The 20,003-nt window shown below is 35.1% G+C and overlaps 1 protein-coding gene across 10 annotated transcripts in view; it reads left to right on the top strand.

Moving 5' to 3' along the window:
* Positions 1–20,003, top strand: part of HERC4 (HECT and RLD domain containing E3 ubiquitin protein ligase 4) — a 141,106-nt gene that overhangs the window by 96,874 nt on the left and 24,229 nt on the right. For 6 of the 10 annotated variants that reach the window (XR_011495375.1, XM_014861833.3, XM_070488731.1 and 3 more), the window contains 4 exons: positions 1,188–1,307; positions 15,131–15,229; positions 16,608–16,775; positions 17,008–17,151. Coding sequence is in view for 9 of the 10 variants with exons in the window: in XM_014861833.3 (XP_014717319.1) it covers positions 1,188–1,307; positions 15,131–15,229; positions 16,608–16,775; positions 17,008–17,151 (531 nt within the window). In the remaining variant the exon portion in view is untranslated. Of the gene's footprint in view, positions 1–1,187; positions 1,308–13,006; positions 13,031–15,130; positions 15,230–16,607; positions 16,776–17,007; positions 17,152–20,003 lie in introns of all 10 variants that reach the window. The other 4 variants (XM_014861832.3, XM_014861830.3, XM_070488748.1 and 1 more) reach the window with 1 other exon arrangement.

Raw genomic sequence — 20,003 nt, 5'->3', positions numbered from 1 at the left:
CTAACAACTGTTGCCAGTTTTTTTTTTTCTGCTTTTTCTCCCCAAATCCCGCCAGTACATGGTTGTATATTTCACTTGTGGGTCCTTCTAGTTGTGGCATGTGGGACACCGCCTCAACATGGCCTAATGAGTGAGGCTATGTCAGCACCCAGGATCCGAACTGGTGAAACCCTGGGCTGCTGAAGCAGACTGTGTGAACTTAACCATTCGGCCACAGGGCCAGCTCCCCAGTGTTTTTAAATAGTTGGTTTTTTTGTATATTATCCAGAGTTTATCATTGTTATTGTCAGGTGTTTTAGTCTGATACAAGGTACTCTGCCATATTCAGTACCAGAACTCCTCTAGTCTCTTTTAATTTACAACCATGCCCACATTTTTATCCTATTACCTTGACTTTTTGGAGAGTTCTGGCCTTTTTCTTGTCTTCTTGTAAAAGTCCTACAATCAGGATATTTGTCTGATGATTTCCTCATGGTGATATTTAACTTGTTCCTCTATCCCTTGTATTTTCTGTGAACTGGAATTTAGATCAAAGGACTTGATTAGATTCAGGTTAAACATTTTTTTGCTTCATAGATAATGTTTGTACTTACTGTTGTATTATGTCATCAGGAACATAATATTTGATTGTCCTAGTACTGGTAGTGATTAATTTGATCACTTGGTTAAGGTGGTGCTCTCCACTGTAAGGATTTTTTTTCCCTTTATACTTAGTAAGTAATTTCTAGGGTGGTAATTTGTTCTCTCTTAATTATTCACATCCCACTCATCTGTCACCTCTTTGTTTATTCTAATCAGATGCCCATACAAGATGACACTTAATGAACATTAGCTATTCTTATTGTTATTGAAGTCCCATTCTTCAACCAGAAGTCCTTACAGTTTTTAGCTTATATGTACTGTATATCCTTCAATGGTATATACCTCATACTGTGTGGTGGTTACATAAATATTTTTCTTTTTTACTGGATTTTGAGGTACTTAATGCAGATATCACATCTTACAAGCCTTTGTGTTTCTTATATCACTTATCTAGCATTTTGCATATAGTATGCACTCAGTGAATTACTTTTTACAGGAAGAGAAAATTAGCTGAGAAATCTCAATCCTTTTTCTATTTAAACATTTTTCAGTCTCTGACAGGTACTGTTAAAATTTAATGTTAATTGCGCATTTATTTTTTGTAGGTAAATGAGAAATCGGGACAGATTATACAGTATGATAAATTTTATATACATGAAGTACAAGAATTGATAGACATAAGGAATGATTATATCAACTGGGTCCAACAGCAGGCATATGGAATGGTATGTTTCCTGTTGTATTTTATGATTTCATTTTTATGTATCATTTGTTCTAATACAAAAGAAACAGTTGTTTGTTTCGAAACACCAAAGTTTTTGCAGAGCTTATTTTTGAAATAAAAACACATTGCAAAAGAGCAGTTACATAGCAGGCAGTATTTACAGGTTAACATTCCACTCTTATACCAAAGCCAAAGCAAAGAGATGGATTATACTTTTCTAAAGAAAAATGCAAATATGACATGGATTGTTAACTCTCATTTTCCATGAGTTTGCCTCTTAATTCTCTAGTGTTGAGAATACTGGATTCCCTGATACTGGACTCTAAGAATGTATTACTGTTGGGAGATCAGTGCCTGAGAACTACCAGAAGAGAACCCCAGGACCATTGATTCTATTTTTTATTTTTTCCCCCTTTAATGTATTTAATTTTATTTCACATTTTTGATGTACATCCACGTGTACATCTTTTCATGTACCTAAGTCTCTAAAAACTAGATACTTAATGTCTTGTTAAAATAATAGCATAGTTTTATAAAACTTGAATTAAGTACATGAAATTTTAATATAGTAATGGGTAAGCAGCTACGTATAATACAGTCAGGTTTAATACTCTTATTTGCTAACCGTTACAATATACTTGAGGCCAACTTTTCCACCCTTGAAACGAGTAATTTAACAATGTGTATGTAGCAGTTGTAGGAGGGTGAGTAGCCTTTCATTGCTTACTGGGCACCAACTGCAAGCTTCTTGTGGATAGGCACTTGTCATTTTATTCACCAGCACCTTTAATAGTGTCTGGAATATATCTAGTAGGCACTAAAAAAGTACAGTAGTCTTTGAATGGCAGTGTGGTTAGTGCATGCTGTTTTTAGGATACTCTCACCAGTAGGAATCAGATCCCTTCTAGAACATCTTTTGCTTTCCTAGGTCCTTGGATTTGGATTGGGAGAGACTTAGTGATTTTTCCCCCCAAATCACTGAGAGACTAGATCAAGTTTACAGCCATCCTACAGATTTAGGTCTGTTCATTTGCTCATTCAACAGATACTTACTGAGAATCTCCTGTTACAGGCACTTATTTAGATACTGGAAATATAGTGATGAACCAGACAGTTAAGGACCCTGTTCTCATGGAATTTATAACCTAGCGGGCAAGATGGATAGTAATCAAATAAAGCAAAAAATATTAGCCAGTAATATGTACTATATAGAGAATTAAAAGAAGAGAATGTAATTAATAAAGACAGGATGGTTTCTTGTGATTGGATAATTAGGAAAGTCTTGTCTGATGAAGCATGAAGTGTAATCTAAATGACAAGAAGCAGCCATATAAGATCAGAACAGAGAGAATTTCAGGAAAAATAAACATCTAGTAAAAGACCTTAAGTGAGAACAAGCTTGACATGTTTGAAGGAGAGAAAGAGGCCAATACGGCTAAAATATGGGAGTAGGGAGAGTTCTGGGAAAGGATCAGAGAAATGGGCAAGTGCCTCATCATGGAGGGTTTAGTAAATTAGGATCAGGAACTGAAGTGTTAGGGTAAGCCATTGGAGGCTGGTAAGCGGGGTGGGGGTGGGGGAATAAAATGTGATTTATATTTTTGAATAATCACTCTGTCAGCTATGTGGGGAACGGAGCAAAAATGAAAGAGGGAGACTAGTCAGAAGACTGTTTTAGTAGATTAAGGGAGAGAAAATGATGGGTTTGACTAGGAGGGTAGTCATATAGATGGAAGATGGAAATGGACTTGGAATACCTCTTGGGGGTAAAAGGGACAAAATTGCTGATGGATTGGATATGAGATGAGGAAAGGAGAGAAATCAGCAAAGGACATTAAGAAGGAGTGGCAGGTGAGGTAGGAGGAAAACTAGGAGAGAGTTGTGGAAACCAAAATTAAAAAGTGAAGAGAGACTCTGTTGAATGCTCCTGAGAAATAGGATAAAACCATAGAAGCGAGCAATGAATTTGATTCTGTGAAGGTTGTTGGTAACCTTGATAATGCCAGTCTGGAGTAAGATATGCTTAAGAGAAATTTGGAGTTGAGGAGTAGGGAAGAACAACCCTAGGCAATGCTTTCAAGAAGTTCCACATTGAAGAGGAAGGAGTAAAAAAAAAGAGTAGTAGCTGGAGTCAAAGGATGACGGTTTTTTAAGAAAGAAAATACTAGACTTCAGGAAAGTTTGAATAAATATTTCCTTTTTCCTTCCCTGTTTAAACTCAATCTCTCACCTATGCAAAGCTTTTCAAACTCTTCTTCCAGACCACCCCTAAGAGCAGGAGAAAAAAACCTATTTCTCGAGGTTATTAACTTTCCCTCGGCAAGCGCAAAATTTGGGACATAAATATTTATTGCAATGTAAAAGAGATTTAAATGATTTACCATTGAGGAAAGTGGGTGCTTCAGAAAATGAACTTTGTTTATCCCGAGACTTTGCCTGTAAACCCTGACATACCACATACCCTAGGTGAGCAGCGTTTCTGAAATAGGAGTGATATGGACCTCTTTTAAGGTAAAAATATTTGTTAGGAAGCCGTGTTCACTTAGATTAATTATGATTGTCTTATTTAAATACGTACAAACATTAAACTAGTTCTGAACTCCTGGTGCTTAGCTTTTACAAGAACTCTAAAACCATAACAAATTTATAAATTAATTATAAATGATACTACAAATTTAAAAATCAAGTTATATTTAGTATGGAGGATGATTATATTCTGATGATCAGGAATCTCAGCTCACAACCTAAATATAAGGAAGCAGTGTAATCTAAGAGTGGCTGGGTTCAAATCCTATCTCGATATTTATTCACTCTGTGTCCTTGAGGAAATTACTTAATACCTTTTCTGTAAATTAGAGATAATAGTACCTACCTTATATAGTTATTGAAAAGATTAATATGATTCATATAGAGTGCTTGAGGCAGTTCTTGGCACATAGTTAAGTCTTGGTAAAATGGTGGTTATTACTACTGGCTGCCTTGATATAGGCTTTCAGTTTGGCAGTAGCCTCTATTCTGAGGTGTCTGATAAGTGTTCTCTTGCTACCTTTCTCTGTTTGAACTACAATGAAAAATTTGCTTTTAGAATGAGATGTGATACTCCTTTGGCCTTCACTCATCAAGCACATCATTTATGTATGAAGTCCTAGATATAGAGATCTTAAAAGGTACTAGTTTGATTATAGTCACAGCTATTGCAACTCTTGGAGTTTCTTGGTAATACTGGGATTATAAATGGATTATTCTAATTTTATATTTTTTAAGTCAGTTTTTTAAAATTATTGAAATAGAAACACTAAAATTAAAAATTCTCCCAGAGCACTCATAGACTTGTAAGAATATATCCCCCAGGGATCTGCAAGCCAAGTTCGAGAAACATTATTCTACAGAGTCATATCCTTCTGGATCACTGTGAATTAGATCAGATATCCTTTGACATCCAATTTTATATCTAGTATGTAGGTCATAAACTACTTTTGTTCTGAGTTAAGAGAAATGCCAATCTAATAGGATTTTTTACTTAGCAATAATCTTGTGCTGCATGGAAAAGCTGTGGTTTGAATGTTTACTTTTAAGTTTGCCATGCCTGTATCCAAACTCCTCTTGGTATACAGCTGTGGTGATATCAAACTGAATTTCCTTAGGAGCTGTTTCAGTGCTATCATTTTCTGGTAAGAGGCAGGACAGAACCACCTTCCTATTTCTAGGCTTTTCCTCTTTCCTTGTCATTCTCTGCAGATCTGTTATATGGTTGCTGTACTTGAGAGTTGCCCTCTGTTACCCTACTCTTTCAACCACATGCTTTTCCTTTCTCTTGATTTATAGACAAAGTGATATTGAATAGGTGGTTGTGACAGTAGAAGCTTGTTCTTTATGTAATTTGCGTAATGGGTTTAATATCACATCTTAGAAACCAGAATCCAGAACCCATGATTTGGGTTCTTTTAATCTACCTCTAGGAATAGAAGGCTGGCAATTTACTTTGAAGGTCTTTGTGCAACCCTTAAATACTTCATTAATTTATATTGTGACATTTGACGTCACAGAACTTCTTTCTTTGAGAGAGTTCAAAGCACTTTCATATTTCCGTATAGCTCTAAAGGCTTTTTTTCCTGAGGCTTATTAATAAAATTCATACTTGTCTTTTATAATCTCAATGATGTCTTAACCTGGTCTTAATACTGAGTTGACCATCATGTTGATCCTATAAGTAAAGTTTAAAGAATTATATTCTAAAGGCACTCACATGCTATTTTGTGATGATATAGATGTGTGTATGTGTATTATATACACATATACATATGTATACACACATATACACATATATATGTATTTATATGTATAATATACACACATACGTATGTATACCATTATTGAACAAGACTTATGGTCTTGGAATAATTCCATTGCTTCAGTGTGAAAGTTTAAGATATTCTTTGATAGAACATAATTACTAAGAACTATAAGAAATATATGTCTGTAAATTTTAATTATATATGTATACATAACTTTACCTTCTTCTAAACACTGCAAGGGAATTATTTTACCTTTATTATATTTGTCTTTATGCCATAATTTGTTGAGATTTTTTTTTTCTTCCATTTCCTTTTTTGCCCGATCAAGTATTTTAAGAATCCCTTGGGTATATACTTCCTGATCTCTAACTATTAAAAACTAACTCTGTGAAATTTTTTGCTTTCTTTGTAATATCCTTTTGTACTGCTGAGACTTCTAACTTTTCACTTCACCCCCTTCCATTATCCCATTCTTTTTTACCTTTTTTCTTTTACATGTTTCAGGAAGTTTTTGCTTGATCCTCCTGCTCCTGTTGGTTACTACATAGGCTTCTCCATTTTGTTTGTTTTTCAATGCTCTCATCTTGGTGTATGAAACTACTTTTTTCAGTTGGATTCCTTTTGCTTTTTATCTGGTTTTCTCCCTCAACAGTAATCTCTTGCCAAATAAAAGAGTACATGGGTTCTCTTTCTTTTTATCTTCTGCTTTTGATGATTTTTCTCCTTTTTCTAGGTACTGTTCTCAGTTGTACATTTCTTTACGCTCTTTTAACTTTGCTCTTAAATTGTTTATAAAAAATACCTTAGTGAGTACTACTAAACTCTGCTCTTTTTTCTTCCCTTTCTTATACTTTTAGTTACTACATAAACGTATCATCAATACATATCTAGTAAAAATTTAATAATTTAGAATAAAATACAGAAAGATCTGTGTTGGGTCTGTGCATGTTTGAATTACTATGAGATTCAAGTTAAGCATTTTTTTTAAATGCATGTTCATTTATGTCAAGAACCATGTATACCTATGTAAGACATGTCAGATATAAGTAGGTACTAATAAAGACATTTACTAATTTGGAGAAATTCTAACAGTCTTTGAAATTACAGTTTATGTATATATATTTTTAAGTAGTAAGTGTTATTTATTCAATATTGTGCTGTGTGTATAAATCATCACTGTATTTGTGCAATGGAGTTAAGTTTTTTACTTTAACTATGGACATTACTCAGCTAGCAACATGACATGTTCATCAGCAAAGTACGAAGATAGACTGATATAATAGCTGGGGAGACCCAGCTTTGGGAAGATACACCAGTACTTCCTGAGTTTGAATTTCTTCTTCATTTAATAAAATGAAGAAGTTAAAGTAGGTTTGTTCCCTCTTGCAGCTTTAATATTTCCCAGAAAAGTTCATCGTTGCTTTTTAAAGCTCCCTTGTCATTTTTAATGACATTAATGTTTTGCAGACTCTTGGACTGATTCCTTATGCATTGGATTAGCAAATTATGTTTGTGTATTTTCCATTTCCTTCATGTTTTAGAAATATCTTCTTATTTCTGACCAGTTGCCAAGACCTTTCATATTTATTTGGATTACTTTAATAACTTTGGTATCCTCTCTTTATCCCTTCTCAGAATATAACATGTTATGCTCTTAAATCACGATGACACCAGCAATGGTATAGTGTTTTGCCATAAGTCATTAGTTAAAACTAAAATGTGCCAAGGAGTTTCATCTTTTTTGTCTATAACCAACTGGAACCATCATTAACTATTGGTGTTAAAACTTAATGAAGTCTGCTTTAGCCCATGAGATTCTGACTTTTGAACATTCCTTCAGGCTTTTCTCACTCTAGCTTCTAGGACATTGGGTAACTAAAATTAGGCATGCCTTGACCCAATTTCAGGGCCCCCACTCTAAAAACAGCCAACAGTTAGTGCTGGAGTACATATAGCGTCAACAATAGGTCACACATTAAATGATACGTTGAACTTTTAGCAATAGACGTTTAATTGACTTCACAAGTTTTGTAGTATCCTATCCCCAACCCCCACACCACTTTGTTTTCCTTTTAAATTTCCCTTGGAAATACTACTTCGACTAAGGTAGATTTGCAGCTAGCATAACAGCTACCTTACAACTCCAGTATTTCCCAGAAGAGTTCATCTTTGCTTTTTCTAAGCCTTTACTTTTTTTAAATGTTTGACCTTTTGTCTAAGATCCTTAAGCCTTAAATTTAAATTTGTAATAATGATCTTAATCTGGTTTTTTCTTTGATGCCTCACTCCTAGATAAATCATTTTACTTGATATCTAATACAGTCATAGGTTGGTTAATGACAGGGATACATTCTTCTTTTTTTTATTTTTTATATTCATTGAGTTAATGATAGGTTACAATCTTGTGAAATTTCAGTTGTACATTAATGTTTGTCATTCATGTTGTAGGTGCACCACTTCACCCTTTGTGCCCACCCCCACCCCACCTTTCCCCTGGTATCCACTAAATTGTTCTTAGTCCACGTTTTTAAATTCCTCATATGAGTGGAGTCATACACAGATTATCCTTCTCTCGCTGCCTTATTTCACTTAACATAATTCCCTCAAGATCCATCCATGTTATTGCAAATGGAATGATTTTGTTCTGTTTTGCGGCTGAGTAGTATTCCATTGTATATATATATATATATATACCACATCTTCTTTATCCATTTGTCTGTTGCTGGACACTTAGGTTGCTTCTACGTCTTGGCTATTGTAAACAGTGCTGCAACAAACTTTGGGGTGCATAGGACTTTTGGGATTGCTGACTTCAAGCTCTTTGGATAAATACCCAGTAGTGGGATGGCTGGATCGTATGGTAGTTCTATTTTTAATTTTTTGAGGAATCTCCATACTGTTTTCCATAGTGGCTGTACCAGTTTGCATTCCCACCAGCAGTGTATGAGGGTTCCTTTTTCTCCGCAACCTCTCCAACATTTGTTGCTATTAGTTTTAGATATTTTTGTCATTCTAACGGGTGTAAGGTGATATCTTAGTGTAGTTTTGATTTGCATTTCCCTGATGATCAGCGATGATGAGCATCTTTTCATGTGCCTATTGGCCATCCGTATATCTTCTTTGGAGAAATGTCTGTTCATGTCGCCAGCCCATTTTTTGATCGGGTTGTTTGATGTTTTGTTGTTGAGTTGTGAGAGTTCTTTATATATTATGGATATTAAGCCTTTGTCAGATATATGACTTGCAAATATTTTTTCCCAGTTAGTGGGTTGTTTTTTTGTTTCAATCCTGTTTTCATTTGCCTTGAAGACGCTCTTTAATCTGATGAAGTCCCATTTGTTTATTCTTTCTATTGTTTCCCTTCCCTGAGAAGGCATGTTGTCCAAAGAGATCCTTTTAATACTGATGTCAAAGAGTGTACTGCCTACGTTTTCTTCCAGAAGCCTTATGGTTTCAGGTCTCACCTTTAGGTCTTTGATCCACTTTGAGTTTATTTTGGTGAATGGTGAAAAAGAATGGTCAATTTTCATTCTTTTACATGTGGCTTTCCAGTTTTCCCAGCACCATTTGTTGAAAAGACTTTCTTTTCTCCATTGTATGCCCTCAGCTCCTTTGTCGAAGATAAGTTGTCCATAGATGTGTGGTTTTATTTCTGGGCTTTCAATTCTGTTCCATTCATCTGTGCACCTGTTTTTGTACCAGTACCATGCTGTTTTGATTACTGTAGCTTTGTAGTATGTTTTGAAGTCAGGGGTTGTGATGCCTCCCGTTTTGTTCTTTTTTCTCAGGATTGCTTTAGCAATTCGGGGTCTTCCGTTGCCCCATATGAATTTTAGGATTCTTTGTTCTAATTCTGTAAAGAATGTCATTGGGATTCTGATTGGGATGGCGTTGAATCTGTAGATTGCTTTAGGTAGAACGGACATTTTAACTATGTTTATTCTTCCAATCCATGTACATGGAATGACTTTCCATCTCCTTATGTCGTTATCCATTTCTCTCAGAAAGGCCTTGTAATTTTCATTATATAGGTCCTTCACTTCCTTAGTTAAATTTACCCCAAGGTATTTTATTCTTTTTGTTGCGATTGTGAATGGTATTGTGTTCCTGAGTTCTTGTTCTGTTAGTTCGTTATTGGAGTATAGAAATGCTCCTGATTTATGCAAATTGATTTTGTACTCTGCAACTTTGCTGTAGTTGTTGATTACTTCTAAGAGTTTTCCAATGGATTCTTTGGGGTTTTCTATATATAAGATCATGTCGTCTGCAAACAGTGAGTTTCACTTCTTCCCTCCCTATTTCGATTCCTTTTATTCCTTTTTCTTTCCTGATTGCTCTGGCCAGGACCTCCAGTACTATGTTAAATAAGAGTGGTGATAGAGGGCATCCTTGTCTCGTTCCTGTTTTCAGGGGGATGGCGTTCAGTTTTTGCCCATTGAGTATGATGTTGGCTATGGGTTTGTCGTATATGGCCTTTATTATGTTGAGGTAGTTTTCTTCTATGCCCATTTTGTTCAGAGTTTTTATCATAAACGGCTGTTGGATCTTGTCAAATGCCTTCTCTGCATCTATTGAGATGATCATGTGGTTTTTATTCCTCAGTTTGTTGATGTGGTGTATCACGTTGATTGATTTGCGGATGTTGAACCATCCGTGTGTCCCTGGTATGAATCCCACCTGATCATGATGTATGATCCTTTTGATGAATTGCTGAATTCTGGTTGCCAAAATTTTGTTTAGAATTTTTGCATCTATGTTCATCAGTGATATTGGCCTGTAGTTCTCTTTTTTTGTGGTGTCCTTGTCAGGTTTTGGTATCAGCGTGATGTTGGCCTCATAGAATGTGTTAGGAAGTGCTCCATCTTCCCTAAGATTTTGGAATAGCTTGAAAAGGATAGGTATTAAATCCTCTCTGAAAGTTTGGTAGAATTCCCCAGAAGGACAGGGATACATTCTGAGAAAGTGTTAGGTGATTTCGTTGTTGTACAAACATCATAGAATTTACTCACACAAACCTAGATAGTGTAGCCAACTACACACCTAGGTTGTATGGTACTAATCTTACCGTCGTCATATGTCCAGTTCATCATTGACCAAAACATTGTTATGCAGCCCATGACTAGTCTGTTTTCTTTTCTCGAGTTTTCCACATGTCCCATTTTTCGTATTCCTTCCACCTCACTTCTGTCTCTACAATCAAACCTATGTTCTGGGGCCAGCCTGGTGGTGTAGTGGTTAAGCTCCACGTGCTCCACTTCAGCAGCCCAGGGTTCGTGGGTTCAGATCCCCAGTGCAGACTAACACCACTCATCAGCCATGCTGTGGTGGTGACCCACATACAAAAAAAAAAGGAAAATAACTAGAGGAAGATTGGCCACAGATGTTACCTCAGGGCAAATCTTCCTTGGCAAGAAAAACCCCAAAAACAACAACAACAAAAACCTATGTTCTGTTTTCATATGGTTTAGTCACACTGTAAATTCTAACATAATCTTATTGACTTCCCCAATGCATAATGATATGCATAGCACCTTTATCTATTTACATGTAGCAGTAAAAAGTACTGTGTATATTGTTGTATTATTTACTTAAGAGTAAAATCCATCTCCCATGATATAGACTCCCTTGATATCTAGTATAGTTATCAAGCAGGCCATATTAGTAGTCAGAAAATATCGAAAGGTGTCTCTTCGCTTTTTCAGACTTTCTTGGTAGTAATAGCCCTTTAAAAATGTCCCACAAGATATACTATAAAAGGATTTCAGATGTTCTTGTTAAATTGCTTTCAAGTTAAACTGAGTGTAATATAAAAGGCTCTTTCTGCAGAACAGCTTCTAAGTACATTCTTCTTGTTAACCCTGCCAGTAGGGGCACTTATGTAGTGATAACTTGGTACTCTGAATTTTTTTGAAAGAAACTATCTCAGAATAGGATTTGTAGAGTCATATTTTGCTTGTGCTTATACTGCTTTGGCTTTGTTTAGCACAGTATAGTGAGAGAACCATAAGTCTTTGGTGATATCCTAAAGCCTCCGGTGATTCCCCGCGAGGTATCCAAGAATTTAGCTGTCGATGAAGTTAGAGGGAACAGTCCACACAAGACTGCCCTCACTTCTGATACCAATTGCAAGTTTGAGGGGTTTCCCCAAACCACCCTCAAGTTCAGTAATTGCTACAAACCCTCACAAAATTCACTGGAAACTATTATACTGACATTTACAGTTTATTACAGGGAGAGGATACAGATTAAAATCAGCCAAGGGAAGAAGGACCTAGAGTGGAGTCTGGGAAAGGTACCAAAAGCAGAGCTTCTGTTTTTCATCTCCCTGTTAACTCAGGGATGAGTTACTTTCCCAGCATCCATGTGTAGCAGTACAGAGTATTCCCAACCAAGGGAGCTTACTGAGCGTTGGTGCCCAGAGTTTTTATTGCTGCTCAGTCACATACTGCCCATGTGGCTGACCTTTAGTCTCCAGATCTTCTGGAGGCAGAATTGATAACTGTATGGCCCAGAGTCCCCAGGCAAACAAAGACACTCCTGTGAGGCATGACATTCCGGAGGCCTATAGGTCACCTCCCAATAGCTGAGTGCAAAGCTAGACCTCTCTTTGGATAAGATTAATTCCTCACTATACAAGATACCATCTGCAAATTTGGTAACATATTTTTGGAGATTTTAGCACTTTTTACCCTGAGCATATGTGGAAGTTTTCTACAAGAAAGTGTACTTTTCTGTTCAATGAAGTGGTAAGCTTTCATTATAATTTCTGTTATTATTTCCTTCATAAATATCTCTCTCTTTTCATTTCTTCTTTCTACTTAGCATTCCCTGTGCCCTATCCTGTGCTTTCTATTTGAAGCTAATTCACTGTTAAAGAACCTTAATATAAAATACCTTATGTTTCGCTGTTTTTCTGCCCAATAAAAACAACCTGTGGCTTATTTTCCTCACTTTGTTTCCATATAACATTTTAATCTACTAAACACTTTTCAAACATTTTGTCAAGATTAACCAAGTCATAAAGTCTGAGGAATATTTTCTGCATTTTCCAGATGGGAAAACTGAGCCATAAAATTAGTTCAAGACCAAGTTAGGCTTAGGATTAGTTTCCCTCTTTTCTACCTAAATTCTCCACATGGGGTGCTTAGTTGCTGAAACCAAATTTCATTATGTTTAAGGATAATTTTATGATCACAAGATATCTGAAACAAAGGTCTTATATTTGTACATCTATAAGGTGCATGTGGAAAGGGTAAATTTTGTTGTAGATGTATTTTGGTCTACTACATTAATTCAATATTCTGTAGCAAAATATATGAAATGCTACTTTGAATAGAAATAGTTAAATTTGGACACTAACATTGCTCTTTCCTCATTATTGTTACATTCTGCACTGCTGTTTTAGGATGTCAACCATGGATTAACTGAGGTAAGTTTGGTGTAAGAAAGTCTCACATTCAGAGTAAGATATACTCCGTTTTGTCTTAAGTGATAGGAGAGCCAGAGGTTCCTCTTTTGTGTAACTTTGCTATATATGTAATTATTTTTAAAAATGAGTGTATAGAAATTGCCCTATATAACATTTCAGAGGAATTTTCTGAAGAAAATTAAAACTTCTGTTTTAGTTAACATTATACCTATATGATGCCTTTCGATAATACTTACTTTAAAATAATTCCTATCCTCCTACAGTCTTCCAGTATAAAATTTAATAATTTGTCCTCACAATATAAGAAAGCAAACTTTTAAAATTCTACCAATGCCTACCCAATAAGGCAGAAATATTTTATATTAGAGAAGTAAAAGATCTTCAATTTTTAAGCTTATAATCGATACTTGAAATAGTCATAAAATTAAATAAACTCTTTCGATATGATCATCTTCCTCACTTTGTCTAGTGTACTATTTTAATACATAAAGTTCTAGCACTTTGCCTTACATAATCAACAACTCTAAACCCCCTTTTTAACACTTGGGAATGTTGTGATGCTTCTTTTATACTTCTGTAATAGACTTTAGGTTTTGTTGTTTTGCTTTGCCTTGCTTTTTTCCCAGCACTTGAACCAATGAACCATTTAGAGTTAGCTTTAAATTATAGGCCTAACATTGTTTGCTTCCTCATCCTCGAATAGAAGTAGCACATAGGATTATGAAATCATAGAGTTTTGGAGCCAAAGGAGACTTTAGAAATCACCTCTGTTTTTTTTGTGTTTCAGAGTAGTAAAATGACTTTCTGTCATCAGTAGCTAGTTAGTGACATAAATACAGGATGGAGGTAAAAATTGTTATATGAACAACAGTGAAGAATGATGATTTACTCTAAGGTTAATATAACTCAGCATGTTGTCTATATGTTGAGAACAAAGGGTTGATAGGCTTGTATTCTGTACTGATTGGGCACTATTGGATTATTTTGTTTGTTTTTGGTAGCCATAGTTAAGAGATACTTAGACAAGTTGAAATACATTTAAAAGAAGGCAGTTAGGGTGGAGCAGAGCTGGAAACCATATTATTTTCAGAATGGCTAGAAAAACTGGGAATGTTTAACGTGGAAAAAAGACAACCTAGGGAGAGCATGAGGACTTGAAATACTTGAACTGTATACACTTCCCTGCAGGGGCAAGATAGAGACTAAAATTCAAAACCAAGTGATGTATAGAAATTCAGATTCAGACTTAATGTAAAGAACTTTCTAAGCTAACTTAAAAAGAAGTAGATTGTTTCATGGTGTGTTAAGTCTTCTCTGGAAGCCATTATAGCAGGGGCTCTGTGTCAGGGCTGGCACAAAAATATTGCCTTATTGGGTGGATGGTAGGAATAAATCCTCCTCCAACTTCAAGAATCTGTACCTGGTAATTCTTAGCTCTTTGTATTTTTCTGCACTTTTAAATGCTTAGAAATCAATCTCTGCATTACTTGCTAGGATTAATAATTGTCTGTAAGGTGACTAATGTCTGATAATGGTGATAATAGATCAGTTCTCCCAACTTTAAAGATTGACAGAGAATACTACTACTAGTGGTGCTTATTTTGTATGTTAAATGAATGAACAGATTGTTGGGCTCATAATAATGTTGGCACCCTAATGGCAGACAGTAAATATCTATTAAAAGAATGAATAAGCAGATTGCTTATTATTGGTCTCAGTTGCTAGAGTAGTAGCCCTAACATAGAAGACATGGGTACTGTATTTAACATAGGAACCCCCAATTTTGGCATAAATTTGCAACCTAATTCACTGAAACGTAGAGTAACGTATGTTAAGCAAAAGATACTTGTTATTTATAATTTTATGGATTCTCAGTATGCAGTTCCCTCCTAAAATTGGGAATTGGGGTTATTCGTATGCCTCATCTAATTATCAGTAAAAATTCTGTATTTGAAATAAGCAGTGTGTTTTATTTATGACTCCTGAATGACACACAAGTAAATAAACCAAGAATATGATCAGCTTTACAAGAAATGACAGTATCTACAAGTAATATGTCACAAACCAGTTTGTACTCATAAGTTAATTTTTTATTTCCAGTTGGCAGATATCCCTGTTACAATCTGCACATATCCATTTGTATTTGATGCCCAAGCAAAAACTACTCTGTTACAAACAGATGCAGTCTTACAGATGCAGGTAAAATATTATGTAATACTAATTTGATTTGAAAGTGGTTTTTGAATTGTTTGTGTGATGTTTTTATAAAGTAAATATTTGAAACTTGCCTATAATCGGTAATCTCTGAGGACATTTTGTACCTTTGTGGTTTGTCTTTTGCAAAGATGGAAGTGACTAGAGGTGAGGATATTAAAGTAGGAGGCGTTTGATCACTTGTTAGGAAGAGGATATGAAATTTCCTTGAAAAAAATTTTAGTAATAAATAAAGATTTTCCTGAGGTTGGTCTCTTCCTCCCTCTCCTTTCTCCCCTCTAGCCCCTCCATTTTATGTTGAGCGTTCTTTCATTTATAATGAAAGATTTTTAAAACTAGTCTACATTATGACTTTGAAGGGCTACAGTAGGTTCAGTTCACTTTATCATTTGAACCTGTAAATTAGAAAGTTTTTGAGTTTCTTCCTCTGGTATTGAATATCTAGAGGCTGAGGACTAAGAGAAATATGAGAAGAGACCTTGGGCACTTAATAATTCTAAAAATGCTTTAAAAAATTAAAGCCTATCCAATTTTTTTTTTATTAATGTTATGATAAATTACAACCTTGTGAGATTTCAGTTGTACATTTTTGTTAGTCATGTTGTGAAAGCCTATCCAATTTTGATAGCTATTTTCATTCCTTTAAAATAAATGCATTTTATATTCTAAATCCCTCCAAATATTTAAATAGTAATACTAGAGGGGATTTTAGAGATGTGCTTTATTTCCATTTTCATCAACAGAAGAAATAAATATTTTTGTTGTTTTCTATAGTAACAGCTAGTAAACCGCTTTTTTGGCTGTCTTTGTCAAAACAGTAAGTTAATCACTTGGTGCTTTTGATATGGGATATTCCATTTTAGAACAAGAACACAGGGAAAACCATAGGAAAAGAATAGAGCTTTAAATGGTAAAAACCAAATGCTTGGTTTGTGAGTGCGTATGGTGATCACTCTACTAGATCAGAATTTCAATAATACCTTCTTAGCCAGGCTGTTCCTTATTCCCTTCAGAGGTTTGTTTTAATGCTGTTTCCTTTTTCTCGTCACTCTCCATCCCAATTACATTTTGAGAAACAAGAGTGTTCAGATTTATCACTATTATTATAGTTCCATGCGTACTTAATGGTATCATTTGTCATACATTAATATAAAAATACTCAAATTTAAAATTCTTTATGCTCAGAATATAGTTAAGTTCTTTTGCTGTACTAAATCCTGTTAGGTGCTATGTGAATTCAGTAGTCTAAGAATTATTATAGGAATTATAGCATATCTATAATTAATACATAGGGGTTAGTTTATTCAGTCACAGTAGCTTCTTTATAGCATTGCTATTAAAATTTTAATCTTTTGTTTTCTAGATGGCTATTGACCAGGCCCACAGACAGAATGTCTCCTCTCTTTTTCTCCCAGTGATTGAATCTGTGAATCCCTGCTTAATTCTAGTGGTGCGCAGAGAAAATATTGTAGGAGATGCAATGGAAGTCCTTAGGAAAACAAAGAATATAGACTACAAAAAGCCGCTCAAGGTAATGTGACATTTTCTATTGTATGATTAGGACGTTTATTCAGGAAATATGTTTAAAGTTTTTCTGTTTGTTTTTAGTGTATCTTTGAAACTTAGTAAATAAAATTATATACTCTTGAATTTTTTTAAACTATTAACTGCTGAGCATTTATTCATTATTAATACCAAATTATAGGGTCTCCAGAATATGCTTTCATTTCTTTGCATTCAGTGTTTGCATTATGCTATTTTAGGTTATATTTGTTGGAGAAGATGCTGTTGATGCAGGAGGGGTACGCAAAGAATTTTTCTTGCTTATCATGAGGGAATTACTGGATCCTAAATATGGCATGTTTAGATATTATGAAGATTCAAGACTCATTTGGTTTTCTGATAAGGTAAAAAGTCCAGCCATCTAAAATACTTACCTGTATATGTATATAGCTATTATGTATCAAGTAAATAAAAGAGTTACTACTGGATTTCCAACTTATTTTATTCAGAGATCTGCTTTATTACAATTTGAAAATTACAGACTTTTGGATTTGGACTCATTTAAACAGATTAATGCTTATCACACTTTTCAAATTAGCAAAATAAATTAAGTAGTGGTCAGCCTGAAAATAATGTTGACTGTTCCTTCTGTTGATTTAGATTTGAAGGTTGAATAATAATTATCAGGTTAACTTTTCTTCTGAGAAAACTTAATTTATCATTAGGGATCATTGATTTCTCTACCTTAATCATTTAGGGCACAGGTAACTACTCAGCAAACTACAGTCCAAGAGCTAAGTTCTTCCCAGCACTTACTTTTGTAAATAAAGTCAAGCCTCCTCTTTACCTGTTGGTCATGGCTGATTTCTAGCAACAGGTAGCAGAGGCAAAGTTGAGTAGTTACTGCAGAGAACCGATGGCCAACAAAGCCTGAAATATTTACCATCTGTCCCTTTACAAAAGAAGTTTGCTGACCCCTGAGTTAGAGACTGTAAGTGAAATGGATGGCTCAGTTTGTAGAACCCTGAGTTGAAAGAAATTTGAATAGAATATTTATGATTGGTTCTAAAAACCTGGATGTATTATTTGTTCATTCTTCCAGGAGGCTCGCTGTCCTTTGTGGTATCAGCAGTCATTGATGATCAGTGCCTGAGCTCATTAATTTAATAGGATTTGCAAAGTGGCACTACTCTAATTCTACCATTTCTTTTGCTTGGATACTTCTGTGTAGAGAAATTTCCCCATATCTACTATTTGATTCCTTGTAATACAGTTCATATGGGAAAGAATTTTCTCTCTTCAGTTACCAGTTTTTCAAAAGAATGAATATGTTCATTAGCATACTCCAGTGCTGACAATTCATTTTTTGGTTTTGTTTTCAAATACTATTATATATTCATGGATTTAAACATATTTGATGTTTTTCAAATCATTGAAGTTATCATCTTTATTGATGTCATGGTATCCCATCTTTGTCCAGAGAGAGCTCTTCAAATTGGCATCTGAGTTGTTTTGACACAACCTCAGTACTCTTTGGTTACTTCCTTGCTACCTGGTGTACTTGGTATAATAAAATGTTCCAGACTTATACAATTACTACCAGAACATTTCATCACCTCAAAAGGAAACCTGTGGGGCTGACCCTGTGGCCTAGTGGTTAAGTTTGACGTGCTCTGCCTCAGTGGCCTGGGTTCAGTTCCTGGGGGTGGACCTCCACCACTTGTCAGCAGCCATGCTGTGGTGGTGACTCACATACAAAATAGAGGCAGACTGGCACAGATGTTAGCTCAGAGCCAATCTTCCTCAAGGAAAAAGAGGAAGATTGGCAACAGATGTTAGCTCAGGGCCAATCTTCCTCAGCAAAAAAAAAAAAAAAAAAAAAAAGAAAAGGAAAAAAAACCTGGACACATTAAACAGTTACTGCCCACTTCCTTCTCCCTCCAGCCCCTGACAACTACTACTCTACTATCTGTCTGTCTAGGTTTGTCCATTCTTGATATTTGCTCTAAATGGAATTGTATAATATGTGGCCTTTTGTGTCTGGCTTCTTTCACTTAGCATAATGTTTCCAAGGTTCATCCATGTTGTACCATGTATCACTACTACATTCCTTTTTTATAGCTGAATAATATTCCATTGTTTTGGCTATACTGCCTTTTGTTTATCCATTCATCAGTTGATGGACATTTAAGTTGTTTACCTCTTTTGGTGGAATATTGTCAATAGTGCCACTATAGACACTCACATACAAGTTTTTGTTTGCACACTGTTTGTGGTTATTTTGGGTAAATACCTAGGAATGGAATTGCTGGGTCATATGATAGTTGTTCGGCTTTTTGAGAAACCACAAAACTATTTTCTGCAATGGCTGTACCATTTTATGTTCCCATCAGCAATATATGAGGATTCCAGTTTCTCCACATACATCCTGGCCAACATTTGCTATTTTCTTTTTTTTTCTTTTTTATTATGTATTTTAAAATATGTTTTATTTATATATTTGTGTCTTACTATAGTGGGTGTGAAGTTGTATCTCACTGTGGTTTTGATTACCTTTCCCTAAGGGCTAATGATGTGCTTCTTTGGCTGTTTGTATATCTTCTTTAGCAAAATGTCTTTTTTAAGTCCTTTGCTCATTTTTTAATTGGCTTCACTTTTTGTTGTAGAGTTTTTAGAATTCTTTGTATATTCTGGATACTAGATTCCTAACAAATATATTATTTACAAATATTGTCTCCCATCCTATGTGATGTCTTTTCACTTTCTTGATAATGTCCTTTGATACAAAAGTTGTTCTTTAAAAAAATTATTTTATTGAGGTCACATTGGTTTATAACATTGTATAAATTTCAGCTTATAAATTATTATATTTCAGCTTCTGTATAGACTGCACCATGTTCATCACCAAAAGTCTAGCTGCCGTATGTCACCATAGATCTGTGTCTCTTTACCCCTTTTGCTCTCCCCCACCCCTTTCCTCTGATAACCACCAGTCTGTTCTCCTTATCTATGTATGTCTGTGTTTATCTTCCACGTATGAGTGAAATCATATGGCATTTGTCTTTCTCTGTTTGACGTACTTCACTTAGCGTAATACCCTCAAGGTCCATCTATTTTGCTGCAGATGGCACAATTTCATCTTTTTTAGATCTGAGTAGTATTCCATTGTAGAGAGAGATATATATATATATATATACACCACATCTTCTTTAACCATTCATCCATTGGTGGGCACTCGGGTTGCTTCCAAGTCTCA

The sequence above is a fragment of the Equus asinus genome, chromosome 2, assembly GCF_041296235.1.
Source record: "Equus asinus isolate D_3611 breed Donkey chromosome 2, EquAss-T2T_v2, whole genome shotgun sequence".
Lineage (NCBI taxonomy): Eukaryota > Metazoa > Chordata > Mammalia > Perissodactyla > Equidae > Equus > Equus asinus.
The sequence above is the reverse complement of the archived record's forward strand: the minus strand, read 5'-3'. Positions and strand labels throughout refer to the sequence as shown.